This window comes from Ranitomeya imitator, chromosome 7 (genome assembly GCF_032444005.1).
Source record: "Ranitomeya imitator isolate aRanImi1 chromosome 7, aRanImi1.pri, whole genome shotgun sequence".
Lineage (NCBI taxonomy): Eukaryota > Metazoa > Chordata > Amphibia > Anura > Dendrobatidae > Ranitomeya > Ranitomeya imitator.
In genome coordinates this window covers 40,328,293-40,355,034 of record NC_091288.1, presented here as the reverse complement: position 1 = coordinate 40,355,034, position 26,742 = coordinate 40,328,293, and the positions used below count along the sequence as shown (strand labels likewise).

The window sequence follows — 26,742 nt, the reverse complement described above, 5'->3', positions numbered from 1 at the left end:
CGAAGTCTAGTGGTTCCCTTCATGGAGAAATTAGCCAGCGGTTTCTCTCCAGGGCTGGACGCCAATGATTATTAAACCATTTAGAGCTTAACAAATACTTGTATAATCATTACGATCACTGGAGCAGCAAATCCTACCTGTGAATGATTGGAATTTGTAGAACAAAGAACATGTGATCCACTCGGGGACTTTCGCTGTGAAAATCATCGCTGTATTCCTCTGCGTTGGAAATGCGATGGAGATGATGACTGCGGGGATGGATCTGATGAGCGCAACTGCAGTAAGTTGCTTGATATCATTTTTAGTGTTGTTGAGCCTATAGTAATAAGAATGACAATTATGGACCATTTGGTCTCTGGTGGTCCTAATGACTAAAGATGCTCCATATAGGACAATGGCTGCCTGTCCTGTGTAATACAACAGTCAGAATATGGTTTTAGGTTTCATTTAGCCAATTTTCAACCCAAATTTTGTAAAACGTTCTTTTTACTTTCTTTTTTATTTTACTTTTGAAATGTTATAGTTTTATTTGTCAGAATTCACGCAGTTTCTCACTGCAAGTTATTTTTTCTATTGTATTTTATTACTGCAGATGTAGTAAATGGACTTTAATGTAGCTTGTTGTATTTTCATGCTGTACTTTTGAGACACCGATTCATTTTTTTGCTTACACTGCAGCAATAAAGAAAGAGCTACAAATCTGGTATACCGTCATGGCCGAAAGTGTTGGCAACCTTGAAATTGTTTCAGAAAATGAAGTATTACTCCCAGAAAATTATTGCAATTACACATGCTTTGTTATATATATATATATATATATATATATATATATATATATATATATATTCCCTTTGTGTGTATTTGATCAACACAAAAAGAACTGAGAAAAAAAGGCAAATTACGGTAGTCATAATTTCACACAAACCCCCAAAAATGGGCCGGACAAAATTGTTCACAACTTTCCAAAATTGTTGTATACAACTTTGTTTCAAGCATGTGATAATCGTTCAAACTCCTTTGTGGCAAGTAACATGTGTGGGGAATATGAAAATCACACCTGAAACCAGATAAAAGGGGAGTCTTGACTCATTCTTTTCATTGTGTCTCTGTGTGTCACACTAAGCATAGAGGACTTGAGAACCAAAAGTGTTGAAAAATATCAACTATCTCAGAGTTATAAGTCCATCTTCAGAGATTTTGATGTTCCTTTGTCCACGGTGCGCAACATAATCAAGAAGTTTGCATCCCATGGCACTGTAGCTAATCTCCCGGGACGTAGACAGAAGAGAACAATTGATGAAAAGTTGTAATGCAGGATAGTCTGGATGGTGGATAAGCAGCTTTAATCAAGTTCCAAAGAAACTCAAGCCATCATGCAGGCTCAGGGTGCATCAGTGTCAGCACGAACTATCCTTCGACTTTTCAATAAAGCAAAATGCTATGGCAGGAGACCCAGGAGTCCCCACTGCTGACACAGGGGTATAAAAAGGTAGACTGCAGTTTGCCAAAATGTACGTGAGTAAAGGTACCTGCACACTGAGCGACTTTAGAACGATAACGATAGCGATCCGTGACGTTGCAGCGTCCTGGATAGCGATATTGTTGTGTTTGACACGCAGCAGCGATCAGGATCCTGCTGTGCCATCGCTGGTCGGAGCTAGAATGCCAGAACTTTATTTCGTCGCTGGATCACCCGCTGACATCGCTGAATCGGCGTGTGTGATGCTGATCCAGCAATGTCTTCACTTGTAACCAGGGTAAACATCGGGTTACTAAGCGCAGGGCCGCGCTTAGTAACCCGATATTTACCCTGGTTACCATTGTAAATGTAAAAAAAAAAACACATACTCACATCTGTCTGTCACGTCCCTTGGCGTCCGCTTCCCTGCACTCCTCCTGCATCCTGTGTCAGCGCCGGCCGTAAAGCAGAGCACAGCGGTGACGTCACCGCTCTGCTTTACGACCGGCGCTTACACAGGATGCAGGAGGAGTGCAGGGAAGCGGACGCCGGGGGACGTGACAGGCACCGGAATGTGAGTATGTGTTTTTTTACATTTACAATGGTAACCAGGGTAAACATCGGGTTACTAAGCGTGGCCCTGCGCTTAGTAACCCGATGTTTACCCTGGTTACCCGGGGACTTCGGCATCGTTGGTCGCTGGAGAGCTGTCTGTGTGACAGCTCTCCAGCGACCACACAGCGACGCTGCAGTGATCGGCATCGTTGTCTATATCGCTGTAGCGTCGCTTAATGTGACGGTACCTTAAGCCAAAATCCTCCTGGGAAAGCATCTTGTGGACAGATTAGATCAAGATAAAGCTCTTCAGTAAATATTCAGTAATATTCTACAGTTTACCTAAAACGGAATGAGGTCTACAAAAAAAAGAGCACAGTACCTAAAGTCAAATATGGTGGAGGTTCAAAGATGTTTTGGGGTTGTTCTGCTGCCTCTGGCACTGGATGCTTTGACTATGAGCAAGGCATCATGAAATCTGAAGATTATCAAAGGATTTTGAGTCGCAATGTAGTGCCCAGTGTCAGAAAGCTGGGTTTGTGTCCTAAGTCATCGGTCTTTCAGCAGGACAGGGACCCCAACTATACTTCAAGAAGCACCCAGAAATGGATGGAAGCAAATTGCAGGAGAGTTCTGAAGTGGCCGGCAATGAGTCTGGATCTAAATCTCATTGAACACCTGAGGAGAAACCTTAAAATTGCTGTTGGTAGAAAGCGTCTTCAAATATGAAAGACCTGGAACAGTTTGCAAAAGAAAAGTGGTCAAAAATTACAGTTGAGAGGTGTAAGAAGCGTATTGATGGTAATAGAAAGCGATTGATTGCAGTAATGTATTCCAAATGGTGTGCAGCCAAATATAAAGTAGAGGGTGCAAAAAAAATTTTCCAGCCCATTTTCGGGGTTTTGTGTGAAATATTGTCTAATTTGTCTTTTTTTCAGTTTTTTTTTGTGTGTTTGTGTTCCAAAACACACAAAGGAAATAAGCATGTGTATAACAAAACATATGTAATTGCAATAATTTTCTGCTAGAAATACTTCATTTTCTTGAACAATTTCAAGGGTGCGAACACTTTCGGCTTTGACTGTATGTCAGTACTCTCTAAGGCAATGTAATGACCGTAATTTTGGTCCGAATGCTGTCGGTATAGAAAACTGACCACACAGACAGCACTCGGACCAATGTTATTCAACTGAGCTGTTTGGATGACAGTTTTTTTCAAAGGAAAATTCAGTCTGAGTGAAAAAAGTTACAGTCCACACTGGTGTCTTCCATATTTCAGTTGAGATTCAGTCTGAGTGACAAAAATTAGTCTACACTGGTGTCTTCCATATTTCAGTTGAGATTCACGTATTGAAGTCAATGGGTGCTTAAAAATATCTGATCCCATATGGATCATCCGCATAGCATCCAATTTTTTACTGTTATATTGTCATTATTAATATAGAAAACTATTTTTTACTTGTAAACTTTATAAACTTGATAGATAAATAGATAGATGATAGAGAGAGAAAGATAGCCATCAAGATATTTAACAAGCTTGGTGGAGTTTATCAGGCAGCTTTCTATGAATCAATGTAAAGTAAATGTCAAGGGGTCCCCCCTATTTTAATAACGAGTTAATGGAAGGCAGATAGGTGTGAGCTGGTCTTATTAGTCTGAGAAGGGGCCAAGATCCACGAAGTTTCCCAGTGTATTAATATAAATTCACAGCTGTCTGCTTTGCCTTTGCTGGTTATTAAAAATGAGGGTGACTCTTGATAAAAAAATGACGTGGCGTCCCCCCTATTTTTAATAACCAGCTAATGGAAAGCAGACAGCTGCGGACTGATATTAATAGACTGTGAAGGGCCATGGATATTGGTCACTTCCCAGTCTAATAAGATCAGTCCTAATCCGCACCAGAAATGACACATTCATTAAATGCGCCAATTCTGGAGCTAAGCTTTGGCTCTTCCCGATTACCTTAGTGCATTAGCAATCAGGGTAATGGTTTTCAGGTTGATGTCAGCTGTGTAATGTTGGCTGACATCAAGCCCAGGGGTTAGTAGTGGAGAGGTGTCTATTAGACATCCCCACTACTAACCCTGTAGTCAAAAGAAATACACATACAAAAGTCCTGTACTTGTAAAAAGCACCAAAGGTCTCATGACAATCCCCGACTGTGATGAGCGGTGACGTCAACGTTACCGCTCACCACGGCCATCGGAACACACTTAGAGTAACGTGAGAACCAGCGTGAGTGATGAGCCGCGACATCATTAAGGTTACCAAGGGTCACAGCCCGTCATTCTCACCGGCTGTAACATGCGGTAATCTTAATGATGTCACTGCCTGCCACTGCCGGTAGTCATCAGTCTACGCTCAGTGTATTGCGGCGGCTGTGATGAGTGGTAACATTGATGGTGTCACCGCTCATCACAGCCTCCGGATGTTGCAGAGACCATCATGGGACCTCCATTTGGATTACGGCAGACCCTGTGTTTTTTTTTAAATAATTGGGTAAAACAGGGCAAATTTTTGGGAGTATTTTTATTTTTTTTTCTACAAATAAAGGACTTTTTATGTGTGTTTATTTCTTTTGACTATGGGGTTAGTAATTGTGATGACCGATAGATACCTCCCTATTATTAAGCCCTGGGCTTGATGTCAGTGTACACTACACAGCTGACATCAACCCCAAAACCATTACCCTGATTGCCAACGCTTCGTAGGTTATAATTACCCTTATACTTGGCTACACCATATAGAGTGAAGGTCCATCTAGACAGGCCGATAATTGAGGAATAACCATTCCTATAAACTCTTATTCCCAGCTATTAGCCTGTCTAAACAAACCAGTAAAGCACCCATTCCTCCAGTGTGATGATTTTTAAGTTTAGATACTCTAAACGCACAGAATAATTTTATTAACTATCTTTCTGTGCATAGAAATATGGTCGTCTGGTCTAAACAGGGCATTATGTGACCGCCGATTAGCTTGCAAGTAGTTGATTTGCGGTTCATTGACTTCCGCTGTCGACGTGATGATGACGTGTCATACATGTGTCAGTGTCTACATATCCTCATTCAAATGCTTATTGCAGGCCCCCGGGAGTGCACCGAAAGTGAATTCCGATGTGATAATTTCCACTGTATTCCCAGCCGCTGGCTCTGTGATCATGACAACGATTGTGAAGACAGCTCAGATGAAAGAGATTGCGGTGAGTAAAAAACACGTGCTACTTTGTGAATGCAGATATAGCACTTAACTAAGCTTCAGAGCTGAAATCTCACAGCATTCCTTGCTAGTTTAATGTATAGATTAAGGCTTGCAATTAGCGGAAACCATCTTTTTCATGGCTGATCTGAACTCTCTGATGCTGCGAGCAAATGCCGCTTTGTCTCTGCAGCATTGGAGGATCGCAGGGGCACTGAAGCTGGCTGGAGATAAGGGTGTGCTCCGGTGATCCCCATCAGCTTCACACCAACAGTTATATTCTCTATTGGAAAGCGCTTTTAAGTGCCGCGCTCCTTGCCTAGTAAATTGGCCACTGCTGAGAGACTGCAGAAGTAGACGGTAGCCTTAGTAACGAGCAGTTAACAATAAAGAGAAAAATCACTCAGTTTATGATAATGCAAAAGTTTTTAAATAGAAAGTAAATTGCAAAGTATTTTGTTTTTACAAACAATTTTAACCATTAATAGTGATGAGACTAAGCCTTCAAAAGGGGTTGTCCACTACTAGGACAACCCCTTGTTAAAATAAATGTTCGGTCCCGAATCAAATTAATAAAGATTATACTCACCTCCCATGCCAGCTCCTTTTCAGCAGTGTCGGCACTCGCAGTCCTGATGCGGTGGAATGACATATTATTATTATTGTACATTTTTATAGCGCCATTTATTCCATGGCGCTTTACATGTGAAAAGGGGGCAATATGCCCAAAGCCCAATCAGCGCTGGTGTTACTGTCCCCGCCTTCGGACAAACTGAACATGAAGAGGAAGAGGATGAGCTGCAGCCCTGGCTTCCTTTTCATATTCAGTTTGTCCGAAGGCGGAGACACTGACACCAGCGCTGATTGGGCGCTGGGCGTCACATGTCAAAACACCACATCACAGCCCGCGAGTGCCAACAACGCGGGAAAGGTGCCAGCACGGGAGGTGAGTTTAGTCCTTATTGTGTCATTGGGGACAAACATTTAGTTTAAGGAGGGGTTGTCCTAGTAGTGGACAACCTTTTAGGTAGAGCCTTATTTCTAACATAGCATTGACTTTTTTTTGGTCTGTTATAGACATGAGAACTTGCCACCCTGGCTATTTCCAATGTAACAGCGGACATTGCATCTCTGAGAGATTCAAGTGTGACGGAACAGCTGACTGCCTAGACTTTTCAGATGAAATAACTTGCCGTAAGTATCAGCAAAAACAAGTTCCTGCAATGTTCCTTAGCTATTGTCCCCTATAAATGACCAGAGAGCCGCAATGTTACTACCTATTCCATCAGTGCCCTATAGGTGCCCGTCATTGTCACGCTGACAGGTGTAATACACGAAATTTCAGAAGCATTACAGCGCATCATAGAAACGATCAAACTCAAACAAATTGAAAAGTCATAGTGGTACTAAAAAAATAATGTTTTAGCACCGTGTAAGGCTACTTTCACACTAGCGTCGTACTCGGCCCATCGCAGTGCGTCGGGCCGACGTACCGACGCATACTGTGGAAGCGCCGCACAACGGGGGCAGCGGATGCATTTTTGCAACACATCCGCTGCCCCATTGTGAGTTGCGGGGAGGTGGGGGCGGAGTTCCGACCGTGCATGCGCGATCGGAAATGGCAGACACGACGCTCAAAAAAACGTTGCAAGCAACGTTTTTTGTTCGGACGGTCCGCCACAACACGACGCAACTGTCGCACGACGGTTGCGACGTGTAGCCATGCGCCGCAATGCGTCGCTAATGTTAGTCTATGGGGAAAAAACGCATCCTGCAGACAACTTTGCAGGATGCGCTTTTTACCCAAAGCGACGCATTGCAACGTATCCCAAACGACGCTAGTGTGAAAGTAGCCTTAGCCAATTGAAAAAAAATTGATTGTTCTCAGCGGGAGAAAAAAATAAAATCTTGTAGTTATGAATGATGCCCTTTAATGGCTAACAAAAATAAAATAAGCGATGTTACAAAGCAAGCTTCCGAGACTACTTAGGTCTCTCCACCAGGCATGGTATTAACAAATATTTGTATATATTTGTGTTTCTTTAGATACTTTTTTAATACCATGCCTGATGAAGAGAACTAATAAGTCTCAAAAGTTTGCTTTGTAACATCGCTTATTTTATTAATGCTAGCCATTAAAAGGCATCATAACTACAAGATTATCATTTTCTTTCTCCCACTGAGAACAATCATTTTTTTTAAGCAATAAAATGTTTAAAGATACGGTAATTCAAAAAACATTGTAATAAAAAATCACATATTGCCATGTCTGTAATAATCAAGCTATAAAAATATCACATTATTTAATTCACAGGTTAAATATAGTAAAAATTAAAAAAAAAAAAAATCAATGCCGGAAAAAAAAGCTATGGCTTTCAAAATTCAAAATGTAGGGATGAGAAAATGAAAAAACTGTTGTGTCATTTATAGTTGTTTAGATTGGAAAAATACACAAGTCCTTCAAGTTCAACCTTTCTGGATCACTTATAAATTTTCTAAGGCCAAAATTGACATCAGCTTTAAAGGGATTGCCTGTGATAAGAAAACCCCTATGAAGGAGACAATTTTCAGTAGAGTAAGGTCCTCCAAACCTGCTGATTGCAGACCGTCTTATTAATATTGGGACCTCTTGACTCATCACCGATAGACGATGGCCCTGTAGGGGTCGCCATTATGGCTATGCTAATATTCTCGGCCAGAGTTGAGAGCTGTTACACAAATTCTCAATATTACACATAGAACTGATTGATTTTAATGAGCTTGGTGTAACACAGATTTTCTCCTGTGGTGCTCCAGGGAAATTGGACACTTACTGCCAGATTACAGCCAATTGCTGGAGATTTAAGGAGAACCTTTCAATAGTTCAAAAACGGACAGTTTTTAACCTTATTTTATTCCTGCCATTCCACTTAATAACACACCTTTTTTTTTAAATTCACCATACAGGTCTAGACCTGGAGATCCGGATCTTTTTAGTAGGTGCTAAATTTTATGGTCTGTACAAAAAGGGTGTGGCTCAAAAGATTCAATGAGGGCGTGTCTTTAGGCTGTTCTGCATAATTACCTTGTGAGCCCTGCCCCCTTGTAAAGAAGCTAAAAGTGAGCTCTATCTAAAAAAAAGCCAATATCTCTGGAACCATGTGGCGGATTTAAGAAAAAAACTAAAAAATGTCAATCTCATGGGAGCAGCGCGAATAAAATAAGAGCTAAATCAGGGCACCTTTGACCTGGTGACAGGACCTTTTTCACATCTGCTTTTTTAAATAAGGGACTAGTATGCAATAGACTGCAGTACTACAGTTGCAGTTTCAAGTTCCCTAAGGGGACTAATACAAAATGTTAAAAAAATCATTAAAAAATATTTTTTAAAAAGCCGCAAATTTAACAATTTCTCATCTCCCTTCTCCCTATACTGCAAATAGAAAAATCTATAAAAAATAGAAGCAAAAATTACCGTATATTTGTTACAAATTGCTTGTATGCCAAAGCCAGGAATGGAACTTACAAAGAAAAACTATAATTGAAAGTTTGACACCAGTGATGATTGAGCACTAAAATACTCGAGTCCCCGTTACTCGAATCAAACAGGATGGATGCTCGGACGGGCTCGACTCGAATAATGAGTATAATGGAAGTCAATGGGAAACTCGAGCATTTTTCCCTAGGACCCTAACAGGAGGTCTGGTGTGGCAGGAAAATCACTAATATGGATGTAAACAGGACTAAATTAGAATGGGAACAGCATCTGGAAGATGCCTGGATGCATCTCTGAGTGAAGGTCACTGCTGGCTACTAAATAAATTATTAATTTAAAAAAATGACATTTGTCTCCCCACATTTTTGATAACCAGCCAAGGTACAGCAGACAGCTGGGGGCTGATATTAGCAGGCTTGGAAGGCCCATGGATATTGGCCCCTTCTCAGCCTAAAAATACCAGCCCGCAGCCGCCCCACAATTGGCACATCCATTAGATGCACCAATTCTGCCGCTTTGCTCAGCTATTCCTTATTGCCCTGTTGCGGTGGCAGTTGGGGTAATATTTTTTGAGGTTGATGTCAGCTGGGTAATGTCAGCTGGCATCAAGCCCAGAGGTTAGTAAAGAATAGGTGTCTATCGCACACCCCCATTGCTAAACCAGTAATAAAAAAAACACACAGAAATAAATACTTTATTTGAATAAAGACTTCCCCACACTATACCCTCATTCACCAATTTATTACCAAAAATGTTCCCATGAAACTCCTTTGATGTAATTCACGTTCCTCGCATGTGGCTCAAGTGTCTCGAAGAGCAGTAAAGTGCAGCTAGTCAGAGACACTGGCTAGTGACGACAACTCTCATCAGAGCTGTTGACTGCGTAATGGATGCACACATTCTAGGGCACCTGTGGGCTGGTATTTTTAGGCTCGAAAGGGACCAATATCCACGGACCTTCCCAGCCTGATAATATCACCCCTTAGCTGTCTGCTTTTCCTTGGCTGATTATCAAAAATAGTGGGGACCCCACGTCATTTTTAAAAATAATTTATGAATTAATTTATTTATTTAATAGGTCAAAAAAAGTTAAAACCACCCTTTAATGCCACATGAAAGGCACTAAAGGGTGCAACTTTATAATATTTAGGGGGTGATGGGGATGGTCATTAATCTTAGCTTTTCCTCCTATAACAAATCTCCCCGAACTGCTTACAGAGGACAGTGTGCCAATCATCGCGTCACCACATCTTCTGTATACGGCCAGCCAATCCCAGTAATGCCAATAGCCAACATGGCTATGTCATTACCGTGTATGGCAAGCAATCCCCGCATGTTTATTGGCTGTCTGATAAAATACTGATGCAAAAATACTGACGTGTGAATGAGGCCTAATTGTCTGAAGTAATAAATTATATAAAATAAAAATATTTATCCTATAAGCGGAACCACAAAGTGGAAAAAAATCTAAATAAATAACAAACCCTCATACAGCTAAGTGAAAAAGTAAAGACTTTTAGAAGACGAGAAGGAATAAAACAAAAAATGTCCTGTTCTCCAGAGGGTAAAGCATGGCATAGCTCTGCGCGGAAGTTGAATATTTAGTGCCCCAAAAATTGGGACAGGTCCTAGAATGATTAGTCAGAAAAACCTTCCTGAAAAAAACTCCAGTGCTACAGATTCTTACAGAACAGATTGTTTTCGATACTGGATTCTCATATAGGAAGTTTCGATGGATCTGTAAAATATTATAGAAAAGTCGTATTAGCGGGGTAAATGGAAGGCTTCTGTTTATATACCGTATTTATAATGTTCATATAGACAGGTTTGGGGTATTACTGATGGAGATATCCTTTCTTCCAGCTTTAATTAACAGGGTAATAAAATACGAAGTGTAATGCAATTTTGAAAGTCTTCATGCAATAAAAAAACAAGGATTGTGCATAATTAGAAATTAATTAAAGTGTGAAATGTTTCAACCCAATTAAGTTAGTAAGAAATGTTCTATCAGCAGCGAGCAGGCAGCACGGCGAGCGCAGTCACTCCATAAGTGACACGAATTAATACATGAAAAGTAAATTGGTTGTATGGCAGCTCTCGTGCCTCATTATTTATGCTTCTGATCATTTTAACTTATTTTCAAAAAGTCACATTTTTGAGGCATGAAATTTATATTTATTGCCTTGTAAACGTACCCTAAGGCTGGATATTGCCTTAACATCTGTAGCAAATTATTAAAAAGTCTACATTGTCTTTTTTCAGAATTTTTGTTTTTGTTCTTCTTTTTTTTAATAAATCGAGTTCTGAGTATGATTTTTTTTTTTTTTATGATATTTTTTTTTTTTACATAGGTTTCACTCTAGGAGTTGAAAATGCAAAAAAAAAAAAAAAAACAAACAAATTGTAAATGTTATGCAAAGATATAAAAAGTGTAATCAATGACCAATTAATCTTCAGTAGTCTATATAAAAATGTTCTCCTAAAAAAAAAAAAAATAAGCACTTTAAAATGGTTAAAATCAAAAAATAAAATAAAAAAGGTGCCAGGAAAACATGTTTCAGGACAAAAGACCTAGGCTATGTGCACACGTTGTGGATTTTGCTGCGGATCTGCAGTGGATCTGTTTTCCATGCTTTGTACAGTACCATGTAAACCTATGGAAAACAAAATCCGCAGTGCACATGCTGCGGAAAATACCGCGCGGAAACGCTGCGTTGTATTTTTCCGCAGCATGTCAATTCTTTGTGCGGATTCCGCAGCGTTTTACACCTGCTCCATAATAGGAATCCGCAGGTGAAATCCGCCCAAAAAACGCTGGAATTCCATGGTAAATCCACAGGTAGAACGCAGTGTGGATTTTTAAAAAACGGTGCGGACAAATCATAACCTTAGAGTCTGATTCCTCAAGCCTGGTATAGCGCATGCTCGTGCTACGCCAGTCTTGATAGAGAACAAGATGCGCTGAATTCATTAAGAGGCGCATGTCACATAATGAATTTGGTGCTTCTTCTGTGTGGTGTGTGCGTCTATGTGCCACACCAGAAATGCTACTCCAGTCAGAGACTGGAGTAGCATTTCTGGCTGGACTGAAGTAGCATTTCTAACCTACTAAATGCTGTCAGTTTTGATTAATTAGATGGCTGCCATTTAGGCAGAACTGAGAACTGCCAAAAGTAGCCAAATTTTTTCGCATCTCTGCGTTGCGCAAAAATATTATGTCTTTTCTAAGCTTTTACTACATTTCTAAAGCATAAAAGTTTTGATAACTTGGCCCTGATGTGCACATTAATAAACAGGCTCTTTGGAGTACTATGTGCCTAATTCACTAAGGAGCACACTCCTCTTAATTAATTAGGCCGAATTGTTAACGGGAAAGCACAGAAATTTACTCCAGTTAGTGACTGAAGTACATTCCTGAAGTAAATTACACCACTAAACTGCAGGTACCCTGGAGAATTACGACGCCATACAAGATGTCGCCTGATTCCGCGCAGACGTCATCATTCCCGGTGGCTGCACATGTGAATATTCCAGCTCTCGCAATATCGTGAGGATGGTACTGCTCATGTGTTGCCCACCGGAAAGGCAATATGTCTGCCAAATGGAGCAGGTCACAGAGATGAGTGACCTGTCAATCACTATCAGGAGGCCGGCACCACAAGGAGAAAGAGGCCGGCGAAGCCGGAGAGCTGTAGACACGGACCAAGCCTCTGCCCTTGTGAGTTCATTTACGTAAGAATTTGGTGATAGATTACAAGACAACTGAGACATGGATTTGTAATATAAAAGTATGGAAGTAATCATCATTGCCGGTACTCTACCGTGATAATGTTACTTTGGGGTCTAAAAACTTGCCGACAGTTTCCCCTTAAAGACCCGTGATAGTTGAGCGAGCATGCTCGGAGAAGGTGTTATCCGAGCATGCTCATGTCCTAATCGAGTATAATGCTCGAAAAAAAATGCTTGAGTTGCCACGGCTGTATGTCTCGCGGCTATTCGACAGCTGCAACCCATGCTGGGATGGCCTAACAAACAGGTAATCCCTGCATGTGTTACACCTGTTGAACAGCCGTGAGACATGCAGCTGCGGCGACTTGAGCATTTTTTCGAGCATTATACTCGATTAGGACACGAGCATGCTCGGATAACACCTTCTCCGAGCATGCTTACTCATCCCTATGGCGCCCTTTTGGAGATTATGGATTAGGAGGACCTACAGGCTTAAATTTGGTGCAGTTCTCACACTTTTCGACCAGTATCTGATATCGGAAAATGCAAAAGGATTAAATGTAATTTTATATATAACTGAATCCAAAGTCAAGTTATTGACTATTACTATCCATCCACCCCAGCAACTCGCTATCCGAACGGGAGCTACTGCCCTCCGAACATGTTTGAGTGTAAGAACCATGTCTGCATCCTGCCGTACTGGAAGTGTGATGGCGACAACGACTGCGGAGACGACTCTGATGAAGAACTGAACCTGTGCTGTAAGTCGGACCCTCGTGTAGGGATCTCGGGGGTCGGCGGTGGCTCCAGTATGCCTTGTAAGCCTTGTTTCTGTTCACAGTGGACATCCCTTGTGAGCCGCCCTTCCGATTCCGCTGCAGTAACAACCGCTGCATCTACAGACATGAGATCTGCAACACCGTGAACGACTGCGGGGACGGGAGCGATGAGACGGAGGAGCAATGTAAGTTTCCACAGCTGGACATGCCCTGACCTACCTATCATATATTGTACCGGCGGTGCCAAAATCAAAGATATTGCACAAAAAACCCTGCAATAATGATATTAAATACAATGCAAGGTATATGAGGGAGATGTGCAGTATTGCAAAACAGATAAGCAACACTAAGTCCAACATAGGCCTCATCTTTTTTACGTAAATGTTTTGTGTATAGACCATATATCTGCAAAAAAATTATCACGGATCAAAATCACCCACACAAGTGCAAGGATCAGTGAAAAGTTTCCATGTGCAATCCGTGTGCTGTTCATATTTAAAGTGTTTGCCCACGATTGGAGGCATTTTTCTTTTTTTTAATTGCTAAAAATATATATATTTTTTAATTATGTTTTTCTACAAACTTAGCATTGCTTATTAGTGATGAGTGAATGTGCTCAGATCAGGTGTTATCCCAGCATGAAAGTTCAATTTTTTAAAACCCAAATTAGCAAAATAATATTAATAGCAAGTATCGGAAAGATATGCATTGGTGATGAGCGAAAGTACTTGGATAAGGTGTTATCTGAGCATGCTTGGGTGCTAACCGAGCGACATCGGTGTGCTTGAAAAATATGTTTACGTCCCCGCGGCTGCATGTCTCGTGGCTGTTCAACAGCTGCAACACATGCAGAGATTACCTAACAGACAGCCAATCCCTATTTGTGTTTTAGGCTACTTTCACACTAGCGTTAACTGCAATCCGTCACAATGCGTCGTTTTGCAGAAAAAACGCATCCTGCCAAAAGTGCTTTGGCGGACCGTCGGGAGCAAAAAACGCTACATGTAACGTTTTTTGCTCCTGACGGACCGCTTTTTCCGACCGCGCATGCGCGGCCGGAACTCCGCCCCCACCTCCCCGCACCTCACAATGGGGCAGCGGATGCGCCGGAGAAATGCATCCGCTGCCTCCGTTGTGCAGTGCGTTAAACGCTAACGTGGGAATCTCTGCCCGACGCATTGCGACGGGGAGATTCCGACGCTAGTGTGAAAGTAGCCTAAGTTGTCAAATAGCTGCGAGACATGCAGCCGTGGGGACTCGAACATATTATTCGAGCACACCGATGTCGCTCGGTTAGCACCCGAGCATGCTCAGATAACACCTTATCCTCATGCCTAATGCTTATCTTTCCTATACTTGATATTAATATTATTTTGTCAATTTGGGTTTTAAATAATTAAACTTTCTTTGGTACTTGGCAAGATTATAGTGAAAACGTGTTGAAATACGATTTTGGAATTTGGGACAAAACAAAGTTTTCATAAAGCCCCCTCCCATCCCCCTCCCTTTAAAAGAGTTTAGCTTCTCAGGGTCCCTAACCCTCATTTTCGGGGGTCCCAGTAGTTGGACTGCCAGCAATCATACTGTTATCATGTGTGCTGTGGTTAATTAATGGGAAAAGCAGGATGTATTTCATGGAGGGAATTAACACCTTTAGATTCTTCCTATACGCCCCTAGTCCTTATATTTCCTGCATATTCAAAGCTGTGTAGATCTGGCCAATTTTTATATTTTGTGCACAGACACCGGTCAGGACCACGACAAAAACGAAGGAAACCATGAAGATTATCAGAAAGAAGCAGCATGCACAATCCGACAATCCTCCTATACTCTCAGCCTTTATCTCCTGCACCTATATGAGAATCCTCTTATACAGCCACGTCTATTGCTTTCTGTGCAGCTAGGATACATCAGTAAGGATATAACCGTGACATATGGTCTTGTGCTTACAGGTCGACCTCCCACCCCGAGACCCTGCACAGAGGAGGAATACAAGTGTGGGAACTCTCACTGCGTCCCCCATCACTATGTGTGCGATAATTATGACGACTGCGAGGATAGGTCCGATGAAATTGGTTGCAGTGAGTATACAGTATACGTCTGTCAGTTGTGGTGTTCCTCTATTACACCTCCTGGAAACGTATGTCCAAACTGACGACAAAGACGGCAGTGTTAGCCTGTGTACTGATACACCTTGTTAACAAGGAGACCGACAGCTCTCAGTTTTCAACTTATTCAAATATTTCCAGGAGCAACAACAAAGGGATAGTAGACGTTTTAAACAGTTGTTAATGTATATACCAGTCTAAAATGTCCAAAACAGTTCCAATTTTCACATCTTTTAATTTTACATAATCTTTTTTTTTTGAGCAGGCAAACCTTCATCATCATCATTCTAACAGCATTGTAGGTGCAGGAACATTCCTTCCCTAACTTCCCACCATGTATTATTTCTGTCAATGTTCGATAGCCATCTGCCCACATCAGAAAGCCCATGTCTTGGTTACAGTATTTGCAATTTCACAGGCAAAAGAGCTGGATAAAAATGGATTAAGGGAGACCCACTGTCATGAGTGGGTCACGTCCTCCCGGAAGATCTGGGGTTAGAAGATCACTATGTACTGTGAATCGCAGATCTTACATTTAGCCTGTGTGTTTGTGTCCCATATTAAATGGATTTAGTTTCCTTTAGTGCTGAAGAGGTTAACGACTCTTTTTATGCTAATCAGAAACTTGCAGTTCCATTTTCAGCTGCTTCTGATCTGGTCATTTCCTCTCCCTATACAACCTGGCCAGACCTTCTCTGCCTTGCCAGTGAAATCTTTCCTTCCTAGCTCCTTGGAGTTTCTGTGCTGATTAGTAGACTGTAGTTGCTACTGGAGATTATTGCGTGCTGTTTTTGGGTGTATGCTTTCCTCATTGTCCTATTCCCGTTTGGTTGGTACATTCCTATCCTTCCCTTTATGCTTATATCTTTACCCTTGATGAGTGTTCGCTTGTTTGCTCCTTTCTGTTATCCCTATTTTGTCTTTGTGTCATGTTTACCTTACATTTCTGTCCCAGGCTTCATGGGGTGGGGGCAGAACAAGGGTTAACAGGAGCATAGTAAGGTTGGAGTCTCAGGCCTTTCTACCTTCAAGAGTACCTCCGGGACAGGGATAGTTGGGGTCCCAGTTCCATGGACAGTTTGATGCCCTCCTACCTTACCGAAGACCGTCACAGCGTGACACCCACTTCCTGTTATACCTATGGCAGTGGAATATAAGATGAACAGATGGGAGACACCTAGTGGCAGCTCATAAAAATGATAAAAAATTTTTTATTTCATTACTGCATTTTCTTCTCTAATTTTTTTCTGTTATAAACCAAATAACTATTTTCTTTCTCTTTTGTATCTAAACTAAAATAAATGAACAACTTTGCTAATAGTCTGAATAAAATAACTACCGTTTTGTTTCTACTTCTCTAATTACCACCCTGGGTTTTCATTTTAGTTTGCAATCATAGAGAATTAAAGGTCTGCATAGGGGCTGCATACACAAAACGAGATATGATTTATTACGTCTGTTAGTAAATGTTCTCCAGTTGGCATTTCGGATGAATTGGGGGAAATAAAAATAGTTGCAAAAGGGGAAATAATCTTCAATTGTTTAACGTCTGTGCTTAATATGTCCATAGACAGAGGTGCCGAACGACATTGTGGTGAAAACATCTGTGAACATAACTGCACTAACTTAGCGGATGGAGGATTTATCTGTTCCTGCCGACCTGGATACAAAGCCAGCGAGGCCGATCGCAATTCCTGTGATGGTAATTGGCATCTGATCATTTCCTTACTGATAATAACAATAATAATAATAATAATAATGGATCTTGTTAGAAGAAGCAGGTTAAGCAGAACAACTTCCGAAGTTCCTGGCGGTAAGCGTTCGGTTTACCTGGAAAATGAAGAATTAAACAATGTCTCTTAATATTAATGATCTACCTGTGTAGTGTAAGGCAGAGATGACTATTGCAAATAAAGAGGGTCATGAACTGAGGACCCCCTCTATTAACTCAGAATTACCTAACATGGTGTGTGAAATGTAATCTCTGCTATTATTTCACTTTTTTAATAGCCAGGGCTCTTTTTTTCTCTCTCTGGTGGATCTTCTGCATGTCCTCAGTTGACTCAGTCATAACTAAAGTCAAGTGATACAATTCTGGCTACATAAAGCCACCACTAGAGGGAGCTCTCTGTACATGGACTCATATAGCAAGTGTATGCGGTAAGCTTTGCCTAATGATAGGCTTAGGTGGACTCTATGCCAGTGTGACCGCCAGAAGTATAGTTCTCGGCTGTAAAGTCTCATCAGAGGCTGTCAGGTAAAAGAAGCTTCCTTGTACAGGCACCCATCTATTATGTCTCAGATGACCCCTTTAACTTCTATACTAGAATCTAAGCTTACAACGGCGTCCCCCTGGGTTGGGTCCACAGAGTAGCTTCCAACCTGAAGAGCAAGCTTGAGAAACAAAGCCAGGGACCGATACAGAAGGCTAAATCGTAACCTGAGGAATAGCCAGGGTCAGATGCCAGAAGGTCAGACAGAAGCTAAGCTAGATGGGCCAGGGTCAATGTCAGGAAGGATTACAAAGAAAGACAAAGTCGGAAACAAGCCGGGTCAAGATCAGTATAAACAGAATTTGGAAAAAGTACCAGAGAACAAGGATGAATCCAAGTACAATAATTGTTCTCTCTGATCAGTATGCTGGGAGGTTAAATAGAGTGTGGTGCTGCCCCATAGTAGGATGATGATCACTCCAGCTAAGCACCAGGACAGCACATACACCCATCCTGCCTGACTGGGCAGCACCATTGGTCCCAGCCACAGCATTATCTTTGGTGTGTGCTCATCCCGGTAACATTAGTCGTGAAGTCCGCCCGCCACCAGTGCCACCAACGAGAAGAATATCTCGTGCTACATGTTGCTGGAACGTGTCCGGGTCAGGATGTAACACAAGCCCCATGGTCTATATTTAATCTGCTCCCTATAAACTTGTCCTTTATATTTTCAGATATTAATGAGTGTGAGATATATGGCATGTGCCCACAAGACTGTAAGAACTCCAAAGGAAGCTATGAATGCTTCTGTGCGGAAGGATTTCGATCAGTTGGAGACCAACATGGAAGACAATGTGCAGCGGAGGGTAAGAGCGATGAGCGAGTGGAAGGCATGTTCTCTGGGGCCAGATCATCAGTGTTGTGATTGGTCCAGACTAGTTATCTGGATGGTTTCTTCTAAGAGGGATAAGAGAATTAGCGTGTGATCACATTGCTTTCTTTTACGTGGATTTTTCTGACTGAAAAATCCACATGTAAAAACTAATCTTAAAAAAAGACGTTGTTTTTGATGGTTGGCTTTGGTGTGTTTTTTTAATGATTTTTGCTACCTCATCTGAGAGCAGCATGCTATTGAGGCAGGGACCCTGATTCCAGTGAGGTGTCACTTACTGAGCTGATTGCTGCAGTTTTGATAAGATCCCTGTTTTATCTCAGTTCTCTGAATGCTGAGCTCTGTATCACCCCGCACACACTACTGATTGGCAGCTTTCTGTGTACGCTATGCATAGGCAGAAAGCTGCCAATCAGTGGTGGGGTCGGGCTTCTACAGAACTCATGAATATGGAGGACTATGTGGCAGTAGATTTACTAGTCTTCTGATGTTCTCTTGCCCTGAAAACTGTGATTTTATGAAAACTATACTAGGCAGCCCTGTAAGTGACACATCACTGGAATCAGGGTCTCTGTCTCTATGTTATGCGACTCTCAGATTATGTAGCAAAAAGCTGTTGTCAGATTCATTTTAACAAAACTTCTTATCTGTAGTGTAAATGGTAGAGATGAGAAAATGGAGAGAAAGTCATTGAACACTGAACAAACTGTAAATATAGTGTGCGACAGCACAGCAGTGAAGAATATCAGTGCCTGATGTCCAGGCTGTTGGTTATCACCAGTTACTGTTCCCCCATAGCCGTGTATGTTGGGGTCATTTTGCCATTACTGAGGCTTTGTTTGCGTTAATAAACATAAGAGGGACCGGACACAGTCCTAGGAGACCTCAGAGTGTTACACGCGATTTTTAGGACAATTGGAAGTTTTGCTACACTTTTGATTTGACATCAAATTAAAAAAATATAAAAATGGTGACGCTGGAGAATTCGAGCTGTAAAAGATTTGCTCAGCTTTAGTAATTGATTTCATTTTACTAATTTCGCAGGTAACCCTCCACTTCTGCTGCTGCCGGACAATGTGCGGATAAGGAGATACAATCTGTCTTCTGAGCAATACTCCGATTATATTGAGGATCAGCAGCATATCCAGGCCCTGGACTATGACTGGGATCCTGAGGGGATAGACCTCAGTACGTGTGTATATTAACAGTACTTGGAACTATTGGACCCCCATGCAATATGACCCCCAGCTTCCAATACAGTGTGATTTATATTACTGGTGTCTTCCTATGTGGTAGAAGAGCCCCAGACATGAAGGTCTTGTTACGACTGACACTCCTGCACCCACCTTTATCTATGGCCTTTATCTATGCCCCCGACATTGTGCATCTCATAGCTTTATGATATACTCCACATGCTCCACAAGGGGGCAGCAGCGCTCTAGGATAAGTACTAAAAGTTGATGTTCCCTATAATAATATTTTAGCATTAATATAACATAATCCTCTATTAAAAATTAAATTATCGTTTCAATGTTTTTCCATTTGCACAAGTTACTATCGTTTTACTTGACACCAGTTATTATGTTTGTAAATGTCAAGCGAAAAGCCTTCCCCGAAACAAGGGGTATTGATATCTCATCAGTAGGTAAATATAAACTATATAAAGAAAAAATATGTGTATGATCCTAAAATATAACTTTTAATTATTCAATTAAAATGGAGGCTCAGTCTATATGATCACAAACATAACATATAATCAAGAAAAACACATATAAATGTGCCCAGATATATAGGCATGGCTGAAAGTCTTGGCGCCCTTGAAATAGTTCCAGAAAATGAAGTTTTTTTCCCAGAAAATTATTACAATTACAAATGTTTTGATACACACATATTTACTTCCTTTCAGTGTATTGAAAAAACAGAAAAAAAAACACAGAAAAAAAGGCAAATTGGACATTTCGCTCAAAACCCCCAAAATTATCCGGACAAAATTGTTAGCACTTTCCAAAATTATGGTTAAACAACTTTAGTTCAAGGATGCGATGCCCGGTTCAAACTCACCTGTGGCAAGTAATAGGTGTGTGCAATATGAAAATCGCAACCTGAAATCTAGTAGAAAGGGGAGAAGTTAGCTCAATTTTTGCATTGTGTGTTTTGGTGTGCCCCACTAAGCACACAATCTCTTACTTGGGTACCATCCTTGTCACAGACAGGAGATCTCGTATGGGGCACGAGAGGGATTATTAGAGCTCCTGCATGGATATCATCTCCTCCTGCTCAATGGCCTCCTCTGGCTACTTACTTAACGGGGAGACCAAACCAATTATTTCTCCTTTGAACTGGTGTATCTGGGCACCTTTATATGCGTTTTTCTTCTTTATATGTTATGTTTGTGATTATATAGGCTGAGCCTCCATTTTAATTGAATAATTAAAACTTAGGTTTTACGATCCTACACAACATATTCTATCCTTGCTAATTTATAAAAATCAAGCGACCATAAGGGCATCGTTTAAGGCTATGTCCATCTTTGCAACCTATTTTTTTATTTCTCCAATGCATCTGATAGGAACGCAATAAACTAACTTTGTTAATAGTCTCCATTGAGAGTTTACTACCATTTTTAGTCCACAGCTCCTGTGCAGATCCATGTCTTTCCATGGTAACAGACGACAAACAAACCTTGTGTAGTCTGATCATGTGCCGATAGTCCTTTGTAACTGTCCTCTTCCATTTGCAGGAAGACATTAGGGATGAGCGGGCCCGTCAAAGTTCCGGTTCGCCTGGTTCGAGCTAACAATAGTCAATAGTTTGGTTTGGGTACCAGAACCTGAACCATGTAGAAACCAATGGGGACCTGAACGTTGGTGCTTGAAAAATAAATGTAGTAAGCACTAGTGGGGCGCGAAAGTCTCTGTCTGGACTTCCGGGAGAATTCCGTGTTCTGAGTTGGGCACCGAACACTACGTGTCCAGTACGAACCCCGAACTAATGTGCACATTTAGAGTCCACCCACACCTAAAATTATATTTTTAATACAGATTGTTCATGTGTTTATACTTTTTATCGCCTTCATTATCATTTCTGCATTGAAACTTTCTTTTTATCTCCAAAAGGTATAGTGTACTACAGTATTCGTGGCCAGGGCTCCGCGTTTGGCGCCATCAGGCGGGCCTACATACCGACCTTTGAAGACTATGGTAATAATATGGTAAAGGATGTGGACATGAACTTGCGCTACATAGTGAATCCAGACGGACTGGCCGTGGACTGGGTTGGAAGGTATTATATCCAGGCAGTCATTATTTGTCATCATCATTACATTTAACCCTTAACACTATATAAATCCATTATGAGCATTTGCCAGTTAGTGCTTTGTGACCGACATACTGTATATACACGTCATGAGATACTTATATTTAATTTAAAAGGCTAATAAAAAGTGATCAAAAAGTCACATGTACAAGAAAAGGTCGGAAAACCACATACTATTGGTATTTGCTGTAATCATACGTTGCAACCTCAAACTAGCCCGCTTTTCTTCCTGCCGATAAATAGACACATATATTGGACGGATGCTGGAACAAATCGTGTGGAAGTAGCAAAACTGGATGGAAGATATAGAAAGTGGCTTATTTACACCCAAGTGGACCAGCCAGCAGCCATTGCTCTTAATCCCGAGCTTGGGTGAGTGATTGCCACTAGGGTTGAGCGACTTTTACTTTTTTAGGGTCGAGTCGGGTTTCACGAAACCCGACTATCTCAAAAGTCGAGTCGAGTGAAATCGGCCGATTATGGCGAAAAGTCGGGGATCGACCGAAACACGAAACCCAATGCAAAGTCAATGGGAAATCTAACTTTTTTTTTTTCTCTCTCTCTCTCTCTCTCCTCCATCCCTGAACAGAAAAGCTGGTGTTACACATTGCAAATCGCTACAGCGCACAAGCGACAAGATGACGATAGGCGTCCACGCCCCTAAGACCTATGTCATCACTCTGCCCACACTCCTTCATTGGCTGAAAAAATGGCGCCAAACGCGTCATACGAAACGCGACTTTGGCGCGAAGATCGCCGACCTCATGGCCGATCCCACACTAGGATCGGGTCGGGTTTCATGAAACCCGACTTTGCCAAAAGTCGGCGACTTTTGAATTTGTCCGATCCGTTTCGCTCAAGCCTAATTGCCACCATGAAAGTTAGGCCTAACGGTTGCCTGTACAGGTCACTAAAGAGTATTGGGGCAGTTAAAAGTTTTTCTTTTTGGTTTATGAAACTTATTTCCAAGCTCTGCTAGAGAGCTCTGACCTATAGGGGTTGTCCCAAATCGCAGAGTTATGCCCTGTACGTTGGATAGGGAATGATTTACTGATTTCTGTGGGTAAAATTTTTGAGAACCGTGCCCCTACTGAAAAGATTGGAGGTCGAACATGGGCTCCTACACTCCACTCCAATCATTCTCTATGGGACTGCTGAGTCCAGCTCTCGGCTATCTACTGCAGTCCTATAGATAATGAATGGAGCAGGGCTGCTCATGCTCAACAAATGCCCCATCCAGATGGGGCTGCGCGAGGACCAGTTTTTGGGATCTCTGGGGGGCCCCAGAGATCGGACCCTCTGTGATCAGTAAGTTTGGCCTTCTCTTCTAGATAAGGGATAACTTTCAACATTTGGAAAACTTTTCTTAATAGGGCAAAGTCCCTGTTCAAAACTCTCACCTGTTAGCAAAGAGTGTCTACTAAGTGTACATCTTTCCTTAGAGACACCACCACATCTTTGCAGCGTAAAAACAATGCTTATTTATTTCACTGGGAATGTTGTAATTCCTCATTTCTCCTGCGGGAGCGCTGCAGGGAAATTATCAACTTGTACAGGGAAGCTGGGTCACAAAAGCACGTAGCAATGATGCAGTGTATATTGTGGCTTTTTTAATATGGCTCCTTAGTATTATTAGTCCTGCCGCCATTTCCCTCGACCACTGTTCGTGGAGTTACTGGGACCCAGTAGTGAGACATTGTTATTAGCTTGTTGGAAAATGCTAATGTTTGTCCAAAGCAGAAAACCTTTTTATCATCTTACGCGCTCTTTTTGCAGAATGATGTACTGGACAGACTGGGGAAGGCAGCCTAAGATTGAACAAGCCTGGATGGACGGGCAGCAGAGACAGGTCCTGGTCTCAGAAGATCTTGGCTGGCCAACTGGAATCACCATCGACTACATCAACAACGACAGAATCTACTGGAGCGACTCCAAGGAAAATGTCATTGAGTCTATTAAGCCTGATGGCTCAGACAGGCAGACAGTTTTACACGGAGGTGAGGAAATACCCGTTGTCAGTTGTTGATATCACACGGACATGAATGGCGATTAGGACACAGGACTATGTACCTCACCTGTCCGTCTTTTCACATGCGCGCTCACTTTGACCATGTCTGCTTGTGGTTTTAATGGGGATAGGAGCATATCGGACATCTCTGACGGCGTCTTATCTCCCTGAGAACAGAAGGATCTAGTGTTTAATGCCAGATCCTTCAGTCCACGACATAATCTATTGGATAAACAGTCAGGAGGCCCCCATGTACATAAAATAGTGACCCGGTGACCCGCGAGTTTTCTCCAGTTTGCTCTTCTATGTAGGGGGACCTTAATATGCCCACCATACATATTGGAATAAAATTTGCCTAACCCATTGATCTCGCGGGACCAGCTGGCAGCCTTATGATTATGGTGGTCTTTGCGGTGCCCATATACAATACAATAAACTGGCCAAACCCGCTGGGACCAGTGTCAATATTTTATGTACCTGGGATCCTCCTGACTCTTCCCGATTAGAGTATATTGTGGACAGATGATATCAGGGGCGAGGAGCATCCGGTCTCTTGTACTTTGACAGCCAAAGCTTTTCTCCTTTACGAGATAATCCGCCACTAGAGATGTCTGTTAGCGGCTCTCTCATTGAGAACACAGGAGCGCATTCGGAAAGAAAGCTGTTGGCCAAACGATCATTCCACCGATAGCTATCTAATGTGTTTCTGGGCCTTAGACTTTGTACATAGCTCCCCTATCCCTAGTCTATTGACACTTTTTGACCATTAACTCTTAGGGGCCTGTGCTCACGTCACAGATTTCTCGCTTTTTGTTCTGCGCAGATTTGTCACAAAACCTGAAGGGTTTCCTGTTTCTAGCAAAGTAACCGAGAATCCTGAAGCTTCATGCACACGTTGCTTATTTTTGACTTGCAGATTTGACGCAGATCTAAATCCACAGCACGTCAATTTTTCAGCCTTTTTATGCAGATTTCAGGCTAGTTTCACATTTGCGTTAAAAAACGCAGCGTTTTTAACGCAAACGCAGGTGGTGCAAAAAATGCATGTAAACGTGTGCAAACGCTGCATTTTTTAGACGCATGCGTTTTTGCATGTGGTAAAAAAAACGCGGCGTTTTGACGCGTTTACATGCGTTTTTTCCTGCGTTTGCGTTTTTGAAACGCATGATGAGAAGTGTGTGACAGCTGCCAATCATCAAAATCAACTAGAAAACCCACTATAAACAGAAATAGCTAGGGTTAGGGTTAGGGTTAGGATCCCTAGGGTTAGGGTTAGGGTTAGGATCCCTGAGGTTAGGGTTAGGGTTAGGGTTAGGATCCCTAGAGTTAGGGTTAGGATCCCTAGGGTTAGGGTTAGGATCCCTAGTAACCCTAGGGATCCTAATCCTAACCCTAACCCTAGGGATCCTAACCCTAACCCTAACCCTAGGGATCCTAACCCTAACCCTAGGGATCCCTTAGGGTTAGGGTTAAGGTTAGGATCCCTAGTGTTAGGGTTAGGATCCCTAGGGTTAGGATTAGGCTTAGGGTTAGGGTTGGGGGGTGGCTTATCAGTGTGTATTCTTGTGTTTTTCTATTGAAACGCATGCGTTTAAAAACGTATGCAAACGCATGTGCTTAAAAACGCATGCGCTTACATAGACAGCAGTACGTTTTTTTGCAGCAAAAAAACGCAGCTAGAAATTACTACAGGTTGCATTTCCGCAACAAAACGCAAGCATGGAAATGACGCATGCGTCGTCAAAACGTGGCAAAACGCATGCAAAAAAACGCACGTGTTTTTAATGTTAAGTATAGAAAAAAAACGCATGCTTTTTTTGCGCTAAAACGCAGCGGCAAAAAACGCAAATGTGAAACCAGCCTCACTCATACTTATGAGTGGGGAAAAATTTGCACCAAAAATGCATGTAAAAAAAATGCATGAAAAACGTGCGATTTTGCCACTGCGTTTTTGCTGCTAAAAGATGCAGAAATGGTGGAGAAATTTCTGCACAAAATACAAATAGTGTCGGACTGGGGTGCCAAGAGCCCACCAGTAACCAACTCCAGGGCCCCACTTTTCAACTACATGTAAATGTGACATTCTCCTCAATCACAAAACTCTATAACAATGAACTGGGTAGATTGATAAATGAATAAGATGCCGCCTCTGTCTGTACATAGTGATTCCAGTGCATTGTGCCAAGTACTGCTCATATAAGAGGGTGGCGGCCCACCGGAGGATTCTCCTGTTCTCCTGCCGGCCAGTCCAAGCCTGAGCACGTAGCCTTCTACATTACATTTGCCGTAGAGCACACATACTTGCATTGTATAACCGGACAATACAGCAATGATCAGTGTATATTATGACAGTCTCCAAGGAAGTTTCTAAACATACAGATTAGATTCTTTTTATATAAATGCCCTAATCCACATCTGACAGTTCCACACTGGATCGCACAATCCACAATTCCTGATGTCCAATAGTCTAGAAAATAATTTTTACAATATCAGTAAATTATTTGTTCTTCGTTCTACAATCGATACCCAATCCTAATTTTAGTTTTTTTAATTTTTGCATTTTTGTTAACAGATCTGGGCAACCCTTACAGCCTGGATGTGTTTGAAGGCCATCTGTACTGGACAACAAAAGAAAAGGGCGAAGTGTGGAAAAAAGATAAGTTTGGCACTGGACCTAAAGTTAAAGTTCTGACAATTAACCCATGGCTGACACAAGTGAGGATATACCACTCACATCGCTACAACCACACAGGTAATTGTCCGTCCCTTTAAATCTCTGAGTCTTGTGGGAAAGTCTTCTAAATGGTGAAGGACATTATGTTTAACCCTTTAAGACATATCTGTTTCTGAAGTCCCCTTTGAAAAATGATCCTTTTTGACCAAGAATGGAGACCAAGACCACCCTTCCTCTTCATTCTAATTACCGAGAGCCCCACCTATCAATTTTAAAGACCATAAACATAAGGAGTGTATTACCTTTTTAGTAGCTTTAGAATAGAATACATTTTTATTT

General features: G+C 41.8%; 1 protein-coding gene across 1 annotated transcript in view; it reads left to right on the top strand.

Moving 5' to 3' along the window:
* The window catches only part of LRP2 (LDL receptor related protein 2), a 240,036-nt gene that overhangs the window by 196,359 nt on the left and 16,935 nt on the right, over positions 1 to 26,742 (top strand). Inside the window, exons 58-70 of the mRNA XM_069733090.1 lie at positions 161 to 280; positions 5,098 to 5,214; positions 6,288 to 6,404; positions 13,038 to 13,175; positions 13,256 to 13,378; positions 15,146 to 15,274; positions 16,872 to 17,003; positions 18,249 to 18,380; positions 19,451 to 19,594; positions 21,523 to 21,688; positions 21,965 to 22,093; positions 23,498 to 23,718; positions 26,302 to 26,481. Coding sequence (XP_069589191.1) covers positions 161 to 280; positions 5,098 to 5,214; positions 6,288 to 6,404; positions 13,038 to 13,175; positions 13,256 to 13,378; positions 15,146 to 15,274; positions 16,872 to 17,003; positions 18,249 to 18,380; positions 19,451 to 19,594; positions 21,523 to 21,688; positions 21,965 to 22,093; positions 23,498 to 23,718; positions 26,302 to 26,481 — 1,848 coding nt within the window. The remainder of the gene's footprint in view (positions 1 to 160; positions 281 to 5,097; positions 5,215 to 6,287; positions 6,405 to 13,037; positions 13,176 to 13,255; positions 13,379 to 15,145; positions 15,275 to 16,871; positions 17,004 to 18,248; positions 18,381 to 19,450; positions 19,595 to 21,522; positions 21,689 to 21,964; positions 22,094 to 23,497; positions 23,719 to 26,301; positions 26,482 to 26,742) is intronic.